This window comes from Eublepharis macularius, chromosome 1 (genome assembly GCF_028583425.1).
Source record: "Eublepharis macularius isolate TG4126 chromosome 1, MPM_Emac_v1.0, whole genome shotgun sequence".
Lineage (NCBI taxonomy): Eukaryota > Metazoa > Chordata > Lepidosauria > Squamata > Eublepharidae > Eublepharis > Eublepharis macularius.
Genome location: NC_072790.1, coordinates 29,295,260 through 29,313,543, shown reverse-complemented (window position 1 = coordinate 29,313,543; position 18,284 = coordinate 29,295,260). Strand labels below are relative to the sequence as shown.

At 42.6% G+C, this 18,284-nt stretch overlaps 1 protein-coding gene across 2 annotated transcripts in view; it reads left to right on the top strand.

The window, feature by feature from the left end:
• The first annotated feature begins 7,895 nt into the window (after window positions 1-7,895).
• RB1 (RB transcriptional corepressor 1) overlaps window positions 7,896-18,284 on the top strand; it is a 56,563-nt gene continuing 46,174 nt past the window's right edge. For both annotated transcript variants that reach the window (XM_054981863.1, XM_054981855.1), the window contains exons 1-6: window positions 7,896-8,081; window positions 11,197-11,314; window positions 13,486-13,595; window positions 14,500-14,634; window positions 16,112-16,150; window positions 17,475-17,542. In XM_054981863.1, the coding sequence (XP_054837838.1) occupies window positions 7,969-8,081; window positions 11,197-11,314; window positions 13,486-13,595; window positions 14,500-14,634; window positions 16,112-16,150; window positions 17,475-17,542 (583 nt within the window). In that variant the 5' untranslated portion in view covers window positions 7,896-7,968. The remainder of the gene's footprint in view (window positions 8,082-11,196; window positions 11,315-13,485; window positions 13,596-14,499; window positions 14,635-16,111; window positions 16,151-17,474; window positions 17,543-18,284) is intronic.

Genomic DNA, 18,284 nt, shown 5'->3' with positions numbered 1-18,284 from the left:
CTGCATAGTTACAATATTTCTAGCTGGGGAGTAAAGGCAAACTTTAGGTGCTTATTCTGTGGTTGCAGAATATATGTTCAGAGACCTTCAAACCCTCTCCACCTTTTAAATCATATTTGCGCTAAACCAAAAAGCCCCATGGTGCTTATTTTGTTTAAGCACATGTTTCCAACCTCTATTAGTATTTACTGAGCATGTGAAAGTGCATAACCACAAATGCATGAGAATGCTACAGGTATCATACCGGAGCAATACATAGTTGGAAACATAGATCTTAAAACAAAATTTGTGTACAACATTCCAAAACTTCCACATTAGAAAAATACACAGAACTAGCCTCTTTGATTGTATCAAGCATGTCCCACAGCAACAGAATTTCAACAAGAGAAGAGCAATGTTCTGACTCATTTTTTACCTTATGAGAAATAAAATTTGTTATTGCTCATATGAGATAAAAAATTTCGTTCTCGGCTTACTGTCTTTTTATTGTTTCTTAATTCTGTTTTTAACGGTAATGCATTTATCTTAATTTTTATTTATATTCTTATAGATTCCTCTGAAGAAACGTAGGCGAAATGAGTAGGGGCAGTATAACTGAATAATATTGAATAATACAGATACCAGTAATATGTTGGTATCTGAAGAAGTGAGCTGTGGCTCAAGTAAGCTCATACCCTACCACAAATTTTGTTAGTCTTATAGCTGCTACTGGACTCTTGCTCTTTTCTACTGAATAATACAACTCTTTTTCCCACTGCAACATTGTTTGTTTGCTCCATTTTATCCACACAACCTCATAAAATTCTAAAAATGCCCACAGCCTCAGCAAGGTTGGGGACCCCTGAACTAGGTTATGTAGCCCATAATCTAATAAAGCTGAAAGTCCAGCCTCCAATTTCAATTTTGAACTACGGCATGGGAATGGCGGTCTTAATACTGACTTTTAGATAAATGTGACAAATATTTCTGTTTCTTTGGTATGTTTATTAATATGTCCGTGGATTATTGCATTAAACTTGTAGCCTATTAGCGGCTGGAAAGCTGCTTACCAACCCCGGGCTAAAATGGATTTCCTGCTAATGTGATTTCTCCTTAGACAAACTTCCTCCTATTGTGAATACTCTGGGCCGCCAAACACGTTTTCCTTTGAAGAAAGTGTATACGTAGAATTTCTTTGAAATGTATTTAAATTGGATGTTAATATCAGTGAGGCATTGTTTTATAGAAATGATTTTGAAATGAGGTAAAAAGCGGGTGGGGGGGCTGGAAAAATTTCCTTTTCTTTTTCTTTGGAACAGTGATCTAGTATAGAGTCAACATTGACTGGAAAATTCCTGTTTTACCCAGTGTTTCTGTTTTCTATAATGTACAGATTGTGTACCTGTGTAGCTCTAGCGCAGTTATTTTACTTTTTCCCCTCAGGTGGACCTCTGAAGAGATCTCACATGTATTTGCCAACAGAAAAATTAAGTAGCGAGTGCAGTTTTCCTTAGTAGCTGAGTGAGCTTGTTGCTGATGCTGACCTCTGTAGAAACATTTATTAACAACAACAACAACAATAACTGCTCTTATATACCACTTTACTAGCAGATCAGTGCCCCACCCAGAGCGATGAACAAGTTAGTGTTATTACCAGGGCTTCTTTTCTGGGAAAAGAGGTGGTGGAACTCAGTGGGTTGCCCTCAGAGAAAATGGTCACATGGCTGGTGGCCCTGCCCCCTGATCTCCAGACAGAGGGGAGTTGAGATTGCCCTGGAGTGGCGCGGAGGGCAATCTAAACTCCCCTCTGTTATTACCAGGGCTTTTTTTCAGATGGAATGCGGTGGAACGGAGTTCCGGAACCTCTTGAAAATGGTCATGTGGCTGGTGGCCCCGCCCCCTGATCTCCATACAGAGAGGAGTTTAGATTGCCGTCTGTGCTGCAGTGCGGAGGGCAATCTAAACTCCCCTCTGTCTGGAGATCAGGGGGCGGGGCCACTGACCATTTTCTCTGAGGGCAACCCACCGAGTTCCGCCAGCTCTTTTCCCAGAAAAAAAGCCCTGCAGAGGCCCAAAGCAATAAGGTCCAGAGGGGGAAGCTAGAATGAGGACCTTTCATACAAAACTGTAGCAACTAGCCTGATCCCAATTAGCTAATCAAGGATATATTCTCCCAGGGTCCTTTGCTAGAATGATGTGGTGTCGGTGTAAGACCTTGAAGCTATGACATGAGTGTACCTGCGTGGTTCAATCCCAGCTCTGAAACTGTAGTCATAATGATTTTACCGGCTCCTACCAGACCCAAAGTCTGAACAGGACCAAGAAACAGAATGGGAGAAGTCAGTTTCTTGACAGCGATTGGTTTTTTAAATGTAATTTTGGGAAGATATCTAGAAAGATCGTGTGGTACCAGTACCAATTCTTAATTCTGCACATTAAATCTGCAGTACCTGCTGGGGGGGTTGCCAGATCCAAGTTGGGAAATTCCCATGACTCAGGAAGAAACTTACCAATGCTGGTTAAAATGCTGTTTTGTGAAGATGATGCATAGAGGAATGGCTTGACAAAGCAACACACCGCGGGCTGTTTTAATTGCTAGCGCACTAGTTGCCAACAGCCCGGGAGCTTCCTTACTGAGCTTCTGGCTCCCGTCGGCAGCCCCGGCACCAGGGTTCCTTGTGCCAGAGGCCAGCCTCACGCGCGTGCGCCCCGGACTGTGCAATGACTTCATGTGATGACATCATCACGAAGTGCCGCAGGTGGGTGGCTGGGGCGGAGCGAGGAAGCTGCCCGTGCACCGCACACCACCCCGGCCGCCTGTCATCCCTGGCCCGTGGCTGCTGCGCCCACCCGGGGGCTGGCGGCGGTGGCGGTGTGGGGCTGGCTGGCGGTGGTGCGGGACGCGCGCCTCTGCCCCCAGCATCCTCTCCAGCCCCGCAGCACCCGCGGCCCCCTGCCTCACCAGTGGCGCCGGCCCTGCCCACTGGACCCTCTTTGCCCTTCATTGGCAAGTTTGCCTGCAAGAAAGAAGAAACAACTCGTTGGAATCGTGTACTTTGAAAGACGAACTTTGTATTTATATGCATGCTATTATACATGTGTTGTAGGGACTGCATTCCATGCATTGGGGCTACATGCGTGTAGACAGATAGTCTCTAGTATGTATTGTCGAAGGCTTTCACGGCTGGAGAACGATGGTTGTTGTGGGTTTTCCGGGCAGTATTGCCGTGGTCTTGGCATTGCAGTTCCTGACGTTTCGCCAGCAGCTGTGGCTGGCATCTTCAGAGGGCTGGCATCTTCAACCCCACCCCTCCTGAGTAGATACAAATGACCTACATCTTTTCCACACTGTGACACTGAGAGATCTCTGTCTTTTGGTGCTACACCTCTGAAGATGCCAGCCACAGCTGCTGGCGAAACGTCAGGAACTACAATGCCAAGACCACGGCAATACAGCCCGGAAAACCCACAACAACCATCAGTCTCTAGTATGTTTGGAGTATATACATTGGAAGATTTACCTTGCACTCTTTGCACTTATTGCATTTCATTAAAATTGTATTATTGTTATTATCTATCAGGTTTCTGTAGACCATTTGGTCCTTGTTTGGCAATATTTAGTTTGAAACCTGCCCCTACTTGCGTGTGATACAAACTGTTCTCTGTGGCCTAGAAACCAGTTGTAATTCTGGGAGATCTCCAGCCACTACCTGGAGGCTGGCAACCCTTCCTGCTGGTATTGTAACAATGCCACCACAGGCTCCCACCACATACTCCAATCTAAACTCATTTTATTTATTTTATTTTATTTATGTCATTTATAGTCCGCCTTTCTCACTGAGACTCCAGGTGGATTTCATAGTGTGAGATCAGTACAATCAATAGCACGGGTAGGCATTTCCACAGTGTCAAGAACATTTCCATAAACGATGTCATGGGGAAGATGAATAATCAATGGAATAACTCTGCATAGGATTGCATTGTGAGGCGGGAATTCTCTGCATGCTTACTTGCTTGATCCTAGAGTAAGTTGGCTACTACTAAGCTGTAAAATGGGAGATTATGTCTAAGAATGCTCACCTTAAAAATAGCAATTTAAAACTTATTTATAGCTCACCTAATAGTGTGCAACAAATCCTACCAAGCATGGGTCATTTTAAATGTCGAAATTGGTCAAGCTGCAAATTTACATACAATACTAACAGTGCAATCCTAAGAAGAATTACTCCAGTTTAAGTCAATTGAAATCAGTGGGTTTAGACTGAAGTAACTCAGTTTAGGATTGCATTCATTTATAAATCTCGTTGATGGATAACTGTATGAATGAAGAAATTTTACAATGTCTAATTCCAAAGGATTGATATATGCCATTATGTGCCCATGTGATAAGTTATATATGTTTACTGGTGGTCCCCGGCCCTAAGGAAGCCCGCCTCACTTCAACCAGGGCCAGAGCCTTTTCAGCCCTGGCCCCAGCTTGGTGGAACGCTCTGTCAATGGAGACCCGGGCCCAGCGGGACATATTATCATTTGGCTGGGCCAGTAAGACAGAGTTGTTCCGCTAGGCGTTCAGTGGTTGAAGGGGGCGGTGCCATGTCGGCCTCTCACCTTTGGGGCGGGGTGGGGGGTTCTCCCCACCATTGCACCTTAATGTATTTGGTTAGTTTATTTTATTATTGTTTATTGAATATTGATTTTAGAATTATTGTTTTCTTGTTTTTATTGATTTTAACTGCTGTTCACCACCCAGAGCCCCTGAGGATGGGCGGTTTATAAATCAAAATAATAATAATAATAATAATAATAATAATAATAATAATAATAATAAAAAGAACAACATCAAGATATTTTTAAAAATTCATATCTTAGAACATAAAACCAATATTTCCCTTAGAAGAAGGGGAACATTTTTCACATTTCCTTGAACATAATCATACCTCCATAGATACTGTCTTTTGGGCCGTGCAAAAACGTCACAATGACAAGGCATTATTGAAAAAGGAGGCGGGATGGATTTAACCCCTCATTGGTTAAATTCGAGTCTGGGATTCCTGCATCTGACCCAACTATAAATTACGCTGATTTCTGGACAATCTTTCTATTTGATCAAGGTGGAAGTTTGAGTTCTATTAGATCAAGGTGGGAATCTGGCTAAGGTATGTTTTATTATCTATGCTTTCTGACTAGGGATCTTTTACAAGTATTTAAACTGTGTTCTTTTTACTCTGTATATAAAGAACGTAGAATCTATATCCTGATTTTAGCTTTTATAAATTGCTCTTGTATTTTATATTTAACAACGTTTGTTATTACATTAACCACTATATAAGTTTTCCTATACCATGCTCAGAACGTTACTTGGAAGGATTTTAAATGTCTGTCTGTAATTTGATTTGAAATAATTTCTGAAATGTTTCTGTATTGCTATTTTTATTATTTGAAATCTTATTTCGTTAGATCCCCCGATGAAGCTAATCGCAAAATGTGTTGGGATCTAAAGGGATAAATAAACAACTCTCCATCTGCACCTTGCTCTTCTTTCTCCTTACTTTCCTGACAAGGCCAGTTTTCTAGGCAACAGACAAAAAGAGGCAATCCTGCAACCACAGCTGTACCAACCATGGGGAATAACCCTGCAAGGCTAATTATTACAACAACAAATGAATAAATTTATACAAGCAAGCAATCAACTGTAAATATATTTTGGTATTTTTATAATAAAGTGCAACATGCTCTCAGTGCTAGTGTAACTATCTATAAATAACTTACTATAACTATATTATAATCAATAATCTGATTCCATCAGATTATTAATAATAACACTTTGTAAACCGCTCTGAGTGGGCGTTAAGTTGTCCTGAAGGGTGGTATATAAATCGAATGTTATTATTATTATTATTATTATCATTACAAAAATTAAGAAAATGTTCATACAAACGTTAAGATTATGATTAACCGTCCAACATGACCATAAATAATCCCTTCTGGAAAAAAATTCCTCCGTGTGTTTTGTCTGTCCCACATGGACATTACAGGGAACTTCCACTCTGGATGCTTGTTATTGAAATCTTATTTTGTTAGTGCCCCCAAAGCAGCTAATAGCAAAATGTGTTGAGATCTAAAAGGATAAATAAACAACTCTCCATCTGCACCTTGCTCTTCTTTTCTCCTTACTATCATGACAAGGCCAGTTAATTCTTTCCAGTACTAACAATATGTTTGTGTCAAATCTTCACAAAACTGTGTAAGTCCACGGTAGGTATCTTCAATCAAACTGATGGCCCAACTGTGCAAATTATACTTGTGTGACAACAGGTATGACTGGGAGACAGGAGCAGGGCTTTTTTTCTGGGAAAAGAGGTGGTGGAACTCAGTGGGCTGCCCTCTGAGAAAATGGTCACATGGCTGGTGGCCCCGCCCCCTGATCTCCAGACAGAGGAGAGTTTAGATTGCCCTCCGCGCCACAGGGTGCAGAGGGCAATCTAAACTCCCCTCTGTCTGGAGATCAGGGGGCGGGGCCACCAGCCATGTGACCATTTTTAAGAGGTTCCGGAACTCCATTCCACCACGTTCCAGCTGAAAAAAAGCCCTGGACAGGAGCATCCACCATGGTCCCGCCCAACAATGAGATCCGTGCCAGCAGCGACTATCGTTTCGCTCCAAAGAGCTTTAACAAGGGCAAATGTTATCAAAACTTCTGTAACAATAAAAACAATGCAATTTGCTACTGTGATGTAAATACAATTATAAAACACAAGTATCTTCTTGCTAGGGGTTGGACCAGGGACCTGAGCCACTCTTGTTGCCCCACATGCCTTTTCAAGTGCCAAAATGGCTGTGGGGGGGCATAACGAAATACTTCCGTTGGTGGCTGTTTTGGGCACTTGAAAAGGTATGAGGTGGAAATAAGAGTGCCCCCACCTGTGGTGCTGCAGCTCTTGCAGTATTTTAAACTCCCTTTAAAATGGCAGGGTCCATGATTCTGACCTGTGGATGTTGTCACATCTAGTTTGGTCTTAAGACAGCAGACCAAACAGACATCAAAGAGCAGACAGCATTTCTTTTTGAACAGGGTTTTAATTAAGGGGTTGATTAAAATTGCTTTTACAGCCTGCTTCCTAACCCTGTGAACTTTTTTTAAGACTCATTTTAAGGTGCCAAATGTTTTATTCTGGGGTTTTAATGTGGAGTTTTTTAATGCTGGGCTAGGTTTCCAATATCATTTTGTTTTTATTTTGGGACAAGTTCCAGGAGAGCCGGCATAATGATTTTCTAAACAAACGTGAAGAGAGCTCATATTAGGAATCCCTGATCTCCCATTCATTGTCTGAAGAAGTGAACTGTGGCTCATGAAAGCTCATACTAAAAGAAATGTGCCAGCACACTTGTTTTAATAAAATATTCAAAGTCACCAGTAGACGCGATTCTCTAGCCTAGCAACTCAAGCTTTCTCCTTTGGGCGGAAACGCCTTAGGTTTTGCCTGGAAATACAAACAAGAAAGACAGAGCAAGATTTGACTTGGAATCAAACCCTGTCAGACTATGCATGTTTTTGCTGCCCCTGAGGCAGACCGGTTGGCGAGAGTAGACATGTCAACCTCCAGGTAGTGGCTGGAGAGCTCCCAGAATAACAACTGATCTCCAGGCTACAGAGATCAGTTTTCCGTAGAAAAAGGGCTACTTTGGAGCTGCAAACCCAAATCTCCCGGAAATTCCCACCCTGGAGTTGGCAATCGCAATCAAAAATTGGGAGGAAGCCTTGCCGCCGGCAGACCGGAACTAGCGAGGGGGCAGCGGCGACGTTTCCCGAACTCTAGGGGGAAGCAGGCCCGCCCACCTCCCAGAAAGGAAGTGACGTAAGGTTTGGGGCGTGAAGCCGTTTTCCCGCCGTTTGGGCGAGAGGGGCTGGCGCGGGGCGGGGCCGGCCGCTCGCCCGTTTGCGCCGCTTCTTGACGGCGCCGACTGAGGCGTCTCCGGCCCCCGCCCGCCATGGCGCCCACCCGCAGCCTGAGGAGGACGGAGGCCGCCTCGGACAGCCAGAGCGGCCACAGCCCGGCTCCTGCAGCAGGCGACGTGGACCCCTCGCCGCCGGCCCGTGACAGGTCAGCCTGAGGGCAGCTCCCTCCGAGGCCAGCGCCCGCGGAGGGACGGGGCGGTGAGGGGACGCCTCCCGGCCCCTGAGGGACGGGGCGGGAGCCGCCGCTTCAGGGTCTTCTGGGGGCGGCTTTGTGGGGCTCGGTGACAGCTGAGGGGGGATTTCTGCCCCAACTTTTCAGCCTCGGTGAGCTACGGCTGCCAACCTCCAGGGGGGGCCTGGAGACCCTCCAGAATTGCAGCTGATCTCCAGATGACAGAGATCAGTTCCCGTGGAGGGAGGGAATTGCAGTTGCCGTGTGTGTGTGTGTGTGTGTGTGTGTGTGTGTGTGTGTGTGTGTGTGTGTGTGTGTGTGTGTGTGTTTGTGTGTGTGTTGTGGATTCTTTGACATTATATCCTGCTGAGCTGCTGCCACTTGGCTCCACCACCCAAATTTCCAGTAATTTCCCAACCCAGAGTTGGCAAGCCTAACTGCAGCGGAGAAGAGCTATGCTTAGTTAACCTGGGCAGGAGGAAGGTGTAAAGATGGGTGAGGAGGAGGCTGGAGGGGAGTTGAATAAGGGGCGTTCATGGCAGCTTTGTTTGTAGCCCTGTGCAAATGGGATGTGCTGCAGCCTCAGTGGTGCTGTCAGTGCCAGTGTCAAGATGGTAAAAGCTGGTTCTGTGGAAATAGCTTCGGCAGACTCGCCTTCCTCTATTTACTGCGACTCTTCAGTATTTTTATGTATATTTATAGTTTGCCTTTCTTACCAAAGGCGGATTACTTACTGCAGTCAATTTCAAAGACATTTCAATACACATCTAATAAATCTGCAAAGATTTAAAACCAGCAGAAATCCAATACATAGTTGAAGAAATACTAAAAGAGCATGAGCAATTCTAAGACTGACATATTAAGCATCATAGAAACAACCCAGTAAGATCATTCTTCAAGCAACAGAAAATACGTAAATTGTAAAGTCTGTAGTCCCTATCCCTTTAATGATGCAATAGAGCCTTTCTGTGTCCTCTTGTTTCTTTCTTCACAGGCTTTTTTAAAAAAAAAAGCCTGTGAACATATGTGTTAACATATTTAATATTTGGTATCTGAAGAAGTGAGCTGTGGCTCACAAAAGCTCCTACCCTACCACTAATTTTGTTAGTCTTATAGGTGCTACTGGACTCTTGCTCTTTTCCACTGTCAATATATTGTAGTTAACAGTCACTTCCATTGGGATAAGCAACTTCCATCATACATTTTATGTTTAGAAGGAAAAAAATTATGCCATCTTTCCAGGAACCTGTCTGAAGCAACTTACAAAATTAAAAAAAAAACGTTAAAAGCAAAACAATAAAATATGGTAATTTAAATTCATCATTTAAAAAGGCCCAGTGCGGCATAAAAACAGACCACTGACAGCTTTAAATAGTTTCCAGACTAAAAGAGTATTAAAAGATCAATGCCTTAATTAAAGGGCTGTCAAACAGCAGCATACTAGACCAGACATGTGCCCCTGCTTGTCCTGGTAATGACGTCATTTCCAGTGTGACTCAGAATCAATGGCTTGCACCAGGGCCCCAAACATAGCATGTTTTGGGCCATTTTTTAAAGAATGTGCCCTGACAAAGCACATTGCTTCCAGGTTACACCAGAAATGTTGTCATTGCAAGGGAATGTGGTCACATGTGCACATTTTGTGCATGCACACAGGTGGGTACCTGTTGCCTGTCCTCATTTGGGATGTGGGGGAACCTGCCAACCTTGAGGGTATAAAATAAGAGGCTACAAATGTAAGGTGAAAATAGGCAACGTATAAGTGATGCATTAGAAACTGGAAGGCCAAGTTCTAGATGCATTATGATAGATGTTGTCATATCCTCTTTTTTGATCTGTCCTACAGTAAGTGCAGGCTCCCAAGCAGTTCAAAACTCTTATTCATAATCATTTACATTCTTTAAAGTGAAACTGTACGGACGTAGAAGGATTGGAATCTAGGTTTAATCCACAAATGGATGGCAGCAGGTTTCTTTTAGAGCTGGTTTGTGACAGGTGATATTCCCGATTTCCTCTTTTATGTGCCTCTGTACCGGCTGCATTGGCCTGGGAGGGTCCATGGTGAAGTGGTAGAATTCATGATTATGTGCCCGAGACTGGAAGGTCAACCCTTGGCATTTATGATATAAGGAAACCAAATTGCTAGGCTGGGCAAGACCCTCTACATGAGTTACTAAACAGCCGTTGAACAGAGTAATCTGCGGTTGATCAGACGAACTAGTGGTCTGCTTTGATGCAGGATGGCTCCTGGTATGCCTTTGGTTTCATTCATCTTGGCTGTTCCTCTTTCATCCCTTTCCATTTGATCAGTTTCTCTCTCTTTCTGTGTTCCCGACTTTCTACATGGCTGTTATTTTTTCCAAGGGTCTCCTGGAGTTCCCTCTGCTGTTAGTGATGGTGAGTGGGACAAAGCAGTAAAAACTGGTTTAGGGGTAACTTCCTTGTCCCCCATCCTGCTACAGTGGGGCATTTTCTATACTTGCATTCTGGTAGGTGCATACAGTAGAGTTCCCGGTGGGCATGTGTCCCACAGCCTCTGTACAGGAGTCGTATGAGGAGATTAGGACACAAGAGCTTGTTTTCAGCTGCTTCTTTTTTCTTTCTATGACTCTTTTGTAGGCATCTGTGGAAGTGATTTTCTACTTTTAGAGGGTTGTTTTTCCTCCCCCATGTTTGTATGTTAGCCATCTTATGAACATTTGAGATATACTTTTGCCGCACACTGATATTTTTAATGTGTGTGGCGGGGCAATATTTCTGGAAATGTGTACTTTTGCGTGTGTGTAATAAATTTTTGAGTGTTGTGTTGCGCTGTTGTGTGGAAGTACCATAATCCTTGGAATCCATGCCTTCTGTATCACATAAAGTCTTGTACAGTTTAGTTGTACTATCTTTGTGTAACTCATATCACTTCTGCTGTATAGAAGGAATACTACAGTTGTGAGAGGTCATGTTGTGTGCTAAAGTAGCTACTAAGCTATGTGGTTTACTGAATTCATGTTTTGAACATTAGGGCCAAGTGCTCTAATGTTCTAAAAAAATGTTGCCTATGTCATTCTGATAAATTATATATATTTTTCTTTGTTAGGACACCTTCTGCTGATACAGACTTTGTTGCCCTGTGTGATGCTTTACGGGTAACAGACAATGTCAGAGCCACTGCGTGGAAGTCGTATGAAAAAATGTTACGTACGTGCGGAATTATAGTGAGTATATGGCTTGTTTTTTAACGATATAATGAGCATTTGTTTACGCATTTATTCAGTATTTTAAACTGCTAGAAAAGGTGATGTGACACTAACACGATACAAAACCTATGTTGCCCTCTCCGACTACACAGATCAAAAGTTTTTGTGTGTCTCTGTTTTACCCCAACTTTCTTTTGTGTTCAAGATGAGAGCCAGTGTGTATAGTGGTTAGAGCGTGAGACTAGGATTTGGGAGACCCAGGCTCAAATCCCTACTCTGCTATGGAAGTTTGCAGGGTGACCTTAGGCCGGTCACTCAGCCTAATCTACCTTACAGGGTTGTTGTGGGGATAAAGCTGAGGACCTGAGAATGATGTTAAGCGACTTTGGGTCCCCATTAGAGAAAAATTTGGGACATAAATGAAGTAAATAAATGATACACAATATTGTTTGTATAAATAATGCTTGTATACGCAGAAATATTTGTATAAACATATATAATTTAATTTTCTAACAAAATAATAAAAAATTACACATTCCTTGTAAATGTGGATATTCCAGCAAAGGTACATCATTTATCCCCGTGGCATCCTCTTCTATCTTTGAATTAATAGTTGTACTGTGCTTGTATTTCAGAAATTGCATCCACTAACTGTCTGCCCTCGGACATTAATGATCAGTACCTTTAAAAAGGTGGCCCCCTAGTTGTGCCCTGCACAAGTGCTCAGCACACCAGGCCGTGACAGGGAAACAGGGACCTGTGCTCTGAGCCCCCAGTGCAGGACTATCCAGTAGTGAAAGAACTAGACCAGCTGCTTTGCTTATTTGGTTTATTATTTATGTAGAACATTTCTATGCTGTCTTTCCAAATCTCAGGGTAGAAAGCGGTATCTTAAAACAAAGAATCTTCAGTTAAAATATACACAAACACGAAACATTTAGGCTACAATCCTCAAGACAATTTCCTGGTAGAAAACTCCATTCAGTAATGTGGGACTTACTTCTGAGAAGGCTTGCTTAGGATTGGTCACTTCAGATTCTAGTCAGCCCCACCACCAGGAAGCAAAAAGATGTCTTACTGCCTCTCCTTAAAACATGTAAGGAAAAGGAGTCACAAACTTTACCAAATTGGTCTACGTTCGAAGGTTATTGTTTTAAAGACCCTGTTCCTGAAAGATAAAAATGGAACAGAAATCAGGTTCGCACAGGATTTCTTTCCAGGAGCCAAGCCATCTTTGTTGTTTTTCTGAGTTTGTCTACATTTTTCTTAAAGTGCGTTGCTCAGAATAGGGCACAGGACTCCTGATGAGGTCTGACTAGTATGGAGCAGAGTGGAACTTCTGCTTCTTTTGACTAGGATATTGGGCTTATGTTACTTACAATTGCATTGGCCTCTTTGGCAGCCTCCTCATGCTGCCAGTTCACATTCAGCTTGTAATGGACCACAGTCCTAGGATTCTTTACACATTTACTGTTGCCAAGTTGAATATCCCTCATCCTACTCTTGTGCATTTATTCTTTTTATGGAAATAGAGAACTTTGCTTTTGTTTTGGTTGAATTTTATTTTTTAGTTTCGGCCTGGCTTTCCAGTCTATCCATTTTGGATTTTGTTTCTGTGTTCTGTCGTGTTTGCTATCCCCTCTAGTTTTGTGTCATTGAGAAATATGATAAGAATTCCCTTCACCCCCTTCCTCCGAGTTACTGATAAAGATGTTGAGAGTACCAAATCCAAGACAGAACTCTGTAGTGCTCCACTTGAGACCTCTGTCAGGATAGCTGTGCTGATGGGGGAGGTAATGAGTTCACATATTTCTTCTGCTTCATGGCACCCCTAACCCACATGATCATCTGATCATAGATGTCCCACAGTTCCAGGAATAATCTCTCTGGGAGTCAAAAGGGACTTCAAAGTGGAGAGGAACTGGGCGGGGGGAGGGGGAATCCATGCTCTTCCTATTGGCACTTTGGAAGATAGAACCATGTTGGAGTGACTGGCCAGAGAGGATCCTGCCGCACCCCAGAGAAGAAAAGACATCCTGTGGATGCTCCTGCCCCCAGACACATCTGAGACTGCGGTCGCTGAATTCTTTCTTACTCACCTATAGTCTCGCCTGCCCCACAGGTGTCATTCCACCAGCTGACAAAACTTTTTCTTCTAGGAAGGCTACCTTTTTCTTTTTTCCTTTTAGGAAGGCCACTTTAAAAAAGAATTATGGGGGATCTGTATTTTTGCAGCAGCAGCTGACTTGGATGAGATGACATTCACTTTTACAGAACTTCTGAAATGTCTGAGTATTAGGTAGGTTTGTGTTGGTTAATGGCATACAGTTAAACAGATGTATAATGTTTGTATAACACTAAGATTTAACACTTAGTTCCTGGAGCAGTAGAAGCAAACTTTCCAGCCTCCTCCTGTGTCCCTGTGCTTAGTAGTCACAGAGGGTTGGATCCCCTGATCTATCAGCAGAAGGCAATGACAGTCCCAGATCTTTTTTACACTCTCCTTCCCATAGCACAGCTTTGCAACCCTGAGAAAGTTTATTACCAACATTGCAGGAGATCCATGTGGATTAACAGCCTTGTGGCCTGAGATGCTGTGGGGGGGTGGTGGACCAAATTGCACCTTCTGCCTCTTCCATCAGCGCAGCTCCACTGGCAGAAGAGGAATAAGGGAATCATTTTGCCCCGTTCCCTCTGCAGCCTCCCAACAGAAGTTCACCGTGTCCACATAGGTTTCCCAGCGCTGGGAACAAACTTTCCTGGAGTCAGAAGACTTCCAATGGATGGGGAGCATAGGAAAGTTCCATAATCCTTTGTATCTGCAGGCCACTGGATCCGACCAAGTGTCTGCAGTGAGACAGGATAATTGACTAAAATTGCCACCATCCCTTTGTACAGTTGAAATGCCTTCTGCCAGTAGATAACAAGGTTACAATCTAAACTTATAAAAATATTGTTTGCTGTTTGAATTACTGTGACTGGGTCTGTCACTGACTTTGCCCAAACCGTGATTGAGTTGGCCTTTGTCCAAAGACTGTTAATAGTAGTTCAGTGAACCGAACTGTCACACATGATTGCATGCTGCTGCTAGCTGGGCACTACATTATAGTGAAACATTGCTACTGAATCTGAAGGCATGTTAGGCAGATTAACTGTTTAAAAAATCAAGATTTTGCTCTTGCCTTTTGTCTCTCTCTTTATAGTGTGTGTAAATTTGTTCATCTGGTTGAAGAAATGGATGACAGCATGGACACAATTAGTACTAAAGTGGGTAGCATTGTATCACGCCTGAAGACCAAATACGATGTATTGGTTGCACTATACCAGAAGTTTGAAAGGTAAAATGTGTGTTGTTCTTCACATACTGTTAGAACCTTAAGTCTTTTTACAGGAGTCTTGCTATTTGTTTTGTCAAGCACTTGAAAAGTAATTTTTTGGTTTCTGTTTTGAGGGCTAAGGCGTGACAAGTTACTTTGCACCCAGAAATTCAGAGACAGTTTGAAAAATTGCAAAAATGTTACAAAGCAGTAGTTTCAGAGATATACCTTCACAAATAATGATGTGAGCAATTATTATCTCTTGGTACACATTACCTGGCTCATGGGTTTGGTGGGAAGGTCTAGAGCATGCAGAGCTCCTTAGAGGAAGAAACGCCAAGAGTATTGTTTATAAAATGATATAAATTTATCAGACCTTACTCAGGTTTTAATAGGCATGCTTTAACAATATAAGAGTATCATGCTATTACAAAATAAAACAGTCTGCAAATTAGTTTTATTCTTGTCAGCTTAACCAGAGTTGACATTTTGAAAACCGGCACATAATCTTACTTTGGATTTAAGCCTTATTAATGATTTGTAAAGCGGTATAAAATTATTGTGGAACAGCATCTTGGGCTTGGCCATCAGCACCAGATTTCGTTCTTTGTTTTACCTGCTTAATTGAAGTCTCTTATTCAGAATGCTTATACGTAGGGGAGGACTTCTCACAGTGGATGTTAGAAGGTTGCTTGTCATCACTAGCAGCTAATCCAGAGTATAGTTAGAAAGTTCATGGATTCTCATGTGCACCTTGATGTCTTCCTTCCTGCCAGTTTAATCATTTGGAATAACTGATGGACGCACCTGGTCATGGTGGCTTTCTGTGACTCAGGGGATATATCTCTTTGGTTCAACCCCCTTGCATAGTTTCCACACCATAACCGTTTGTATCTCCTGCTGCTGCAGGTCCAAATCTCTTATAGCCTTTTCAGGATTTTCTGCAATGCAGTGCCAAAATTGTGACAGATCCAAAGAAAGCCAGTTGTCAATTCATACACGAAAACAATCTGCCCAGGGCCTTAGCTCGTAGTATTCTCCACCAGGGGTGTAAACATGGGTTACGTTTCTAAGGACCAGTGATTTTTTGTAGAGTTAACTTGCTCTAAACTAATGTCTGTATAGTACTCAGATGAGTCTTTTAACATATTCAGGGTGTTGGGAGCTTTTTTTTTTGTTTTGCTCTTCAGACATTAATTTGAAAGCAGGTTTATTTGATTTAGCTTAATTTCTGTGTTAGTTCTGGAATGTTAGTGAATGTAATAAAGAAGGCTGATACTGTATTTTTCCTTATTTGGTTCCTGCTAACCAAATAGCAGATCTTTGTTTGTTTCCTGATCAGCTTGTTGTCTTTTTTCCCGGGAGGGGGGAAGTTCTTTAAACCAGTCAAGATTTTAAAATGTCATATGTGTCTTTACTGAAGTATTTTTGTAAAAAAAAAATACCTTATAGATTTGAAAAGGTATTGCCCAGTGATATGCATGGTTTTTATTTTTAGGACTTGTGGACAGATCTATGTTGACCCTCCTAGTGATCAGTAAGTTTGTTTTGTACAATTAAATAAGAATAAATAAGAGCTTGTGTATAAACTTGCTAGCAGTAGGCAACGGGCAGATGGAAAAGCAATGTATTTGATATGCATTATGATGAAGCTGTTCTTACATTTAAAAAAAATAACCTTGGGCCGTGATCCTGAATTCAGTGCAGCCTTTCATCTGAAATTAATGAGACTTGCATTGAAATAACTGCAGTTAAGATTTATGTAGCATGGACACCAGCTGCAGACAGTAGTAAAGACATATTTTAAATCTTTATGCTTAGCCAATGCATTAAAAACAGAGATAAAAATTAGAGGAGAGTGGCAAAGCTTTAGATGGAGACCAGTGCAGTCACAGAGATGCAAGTTCTTGCTTCCCAGCCTAGATTTCTGAGAGTCTGGATTGATTCAAGAGTAGACGTGGGCACGAACCAGAAAAAAGCACCACGTGATTCATGGTTCGTCGCGTTCCACAAACCACAAACTTCCATGAACTTTTCTTAGTTCACGAATCAGTTCATGGTTCGTGGCATTTCAAACACCTGGCGCCGGCTGCTGAAGCCAGCGCGGGGTGTTTGAAACTGACAGCCCCCTTCTCCTGTTGCCCGGAAGCGGAAGGAGAAGGCTGTCAGTTTCAAAACACCCCACGCTGGCTTCATCTGATCAGGTGAAGCCAGCGTGGGGCGTTTGAAAGTTGCAGCCTTCCCCTGTTGCTTGCAACCGGCAGGGGAAGGCTGTCAGTTTCAAAACACCCCACGCAGGCTTCATCCAATTGGGTGAAGCCAACGTGGGGCGTTTGAAACAGACAGCCCCCTTCTCCTGCCACTTGCGGGCGGCAGGAGAATGGGGGTGTCACTTTCACACACCCCGTGTGGGTGGCGGCACCAGCCTGTCTGGCTTCACAAACTGCTCATGACTATCATGAACTGGGCAAAAAAGTCATGGAGTTTGTGGAAAACATGGCCCCACGAACCACGTTTTCACAAACCACGAATTGGCCCAGTTCGTGCGTTTTTTTGCTTCGTATTGCGATTCGTGCCCACTTCTATTCAAGAGGCAGAAGCTTGTCACACTTTCTCCTGTCTTGGGGCAGCTTTAAGTGTTACAAATTTCCTATGCAAGAAAGATTTTGCAGCAAAGCAACTTGCCCTTTGTTCAAGCATTTCTACGTGTGACTATTTTTTTTTTATTTGGAAGCTTCCTGTTGTGCAATGTTAAGCCTTGAGCAGCAGCCTTCGGTGGATTACAAACTGTGTGTCCAGAAATTGTTATAAAATGGCAAATGTGGAATTTTCACCCCAGTGTTCTTGTATTCTGTTTGTAGAAGTTCTTTGGAACCAAGTTCTTCATGTGTTCTGAAATTATGCTGGATCACATTCCTTTTGGCAAAAGGTAAGTGATAAAGTGCTTAGATTTTTTCATTTGACTGCTTCAGATCATAGTTATACTTTTGTGATTAACAATACGTGCAGCACGTTGATGGAGCTTGTATTCCCTGTGCGTAGTGTACTTGGTTCCTTAGTATTTTGGATTCATTGAAGATAGTTGGATTTCTTAGTATACTTTTTTGATAAAGGGAGAAAATGAATGATGGTACTTAATTTCCCCCCCTGTTGTCTCAGCAATTCAGCTAAGAGGGAGAAAAAAAGCAGAACGATATCTGTCAGCTGAAGTTTCAAGAATAATATTTTTGCAGTTTTGAGATAATGTTCCAGTATGTTAGTTTCACAAAATTGTAAAGCTAAAGATCTTTGATTGATTCTGACCGAGGTAAATTTAGTGGTGGCTTCATGCTAAAAGAAGGCAGCTGGTCTTATATGTTGTATTATATATGGTGTTGCTAGCGTATAATGTGGACACATGATAAATCTTCACCAGGATGAAATCTTAGAGGCCAGGCAATGAAGGACTTTCAGAGGAATGTCTTGAGTCTGGGAAGTTCTGCAGCAGGATGCGAATCCCATTTTCTCTGAAGCCCCCTGAGATTATTACGAGTTACTCCGTAGTAAAATGTCCTTAGTGTTGTAGCCGTAGTTCTGCAAAGGAACTATACCTGTGAAGAATGTGTGTACTGTTTTCTGAAAATTCAAGTACAAAATTAAGTTTATTTTAAAATGAAACGAAAATATACTGT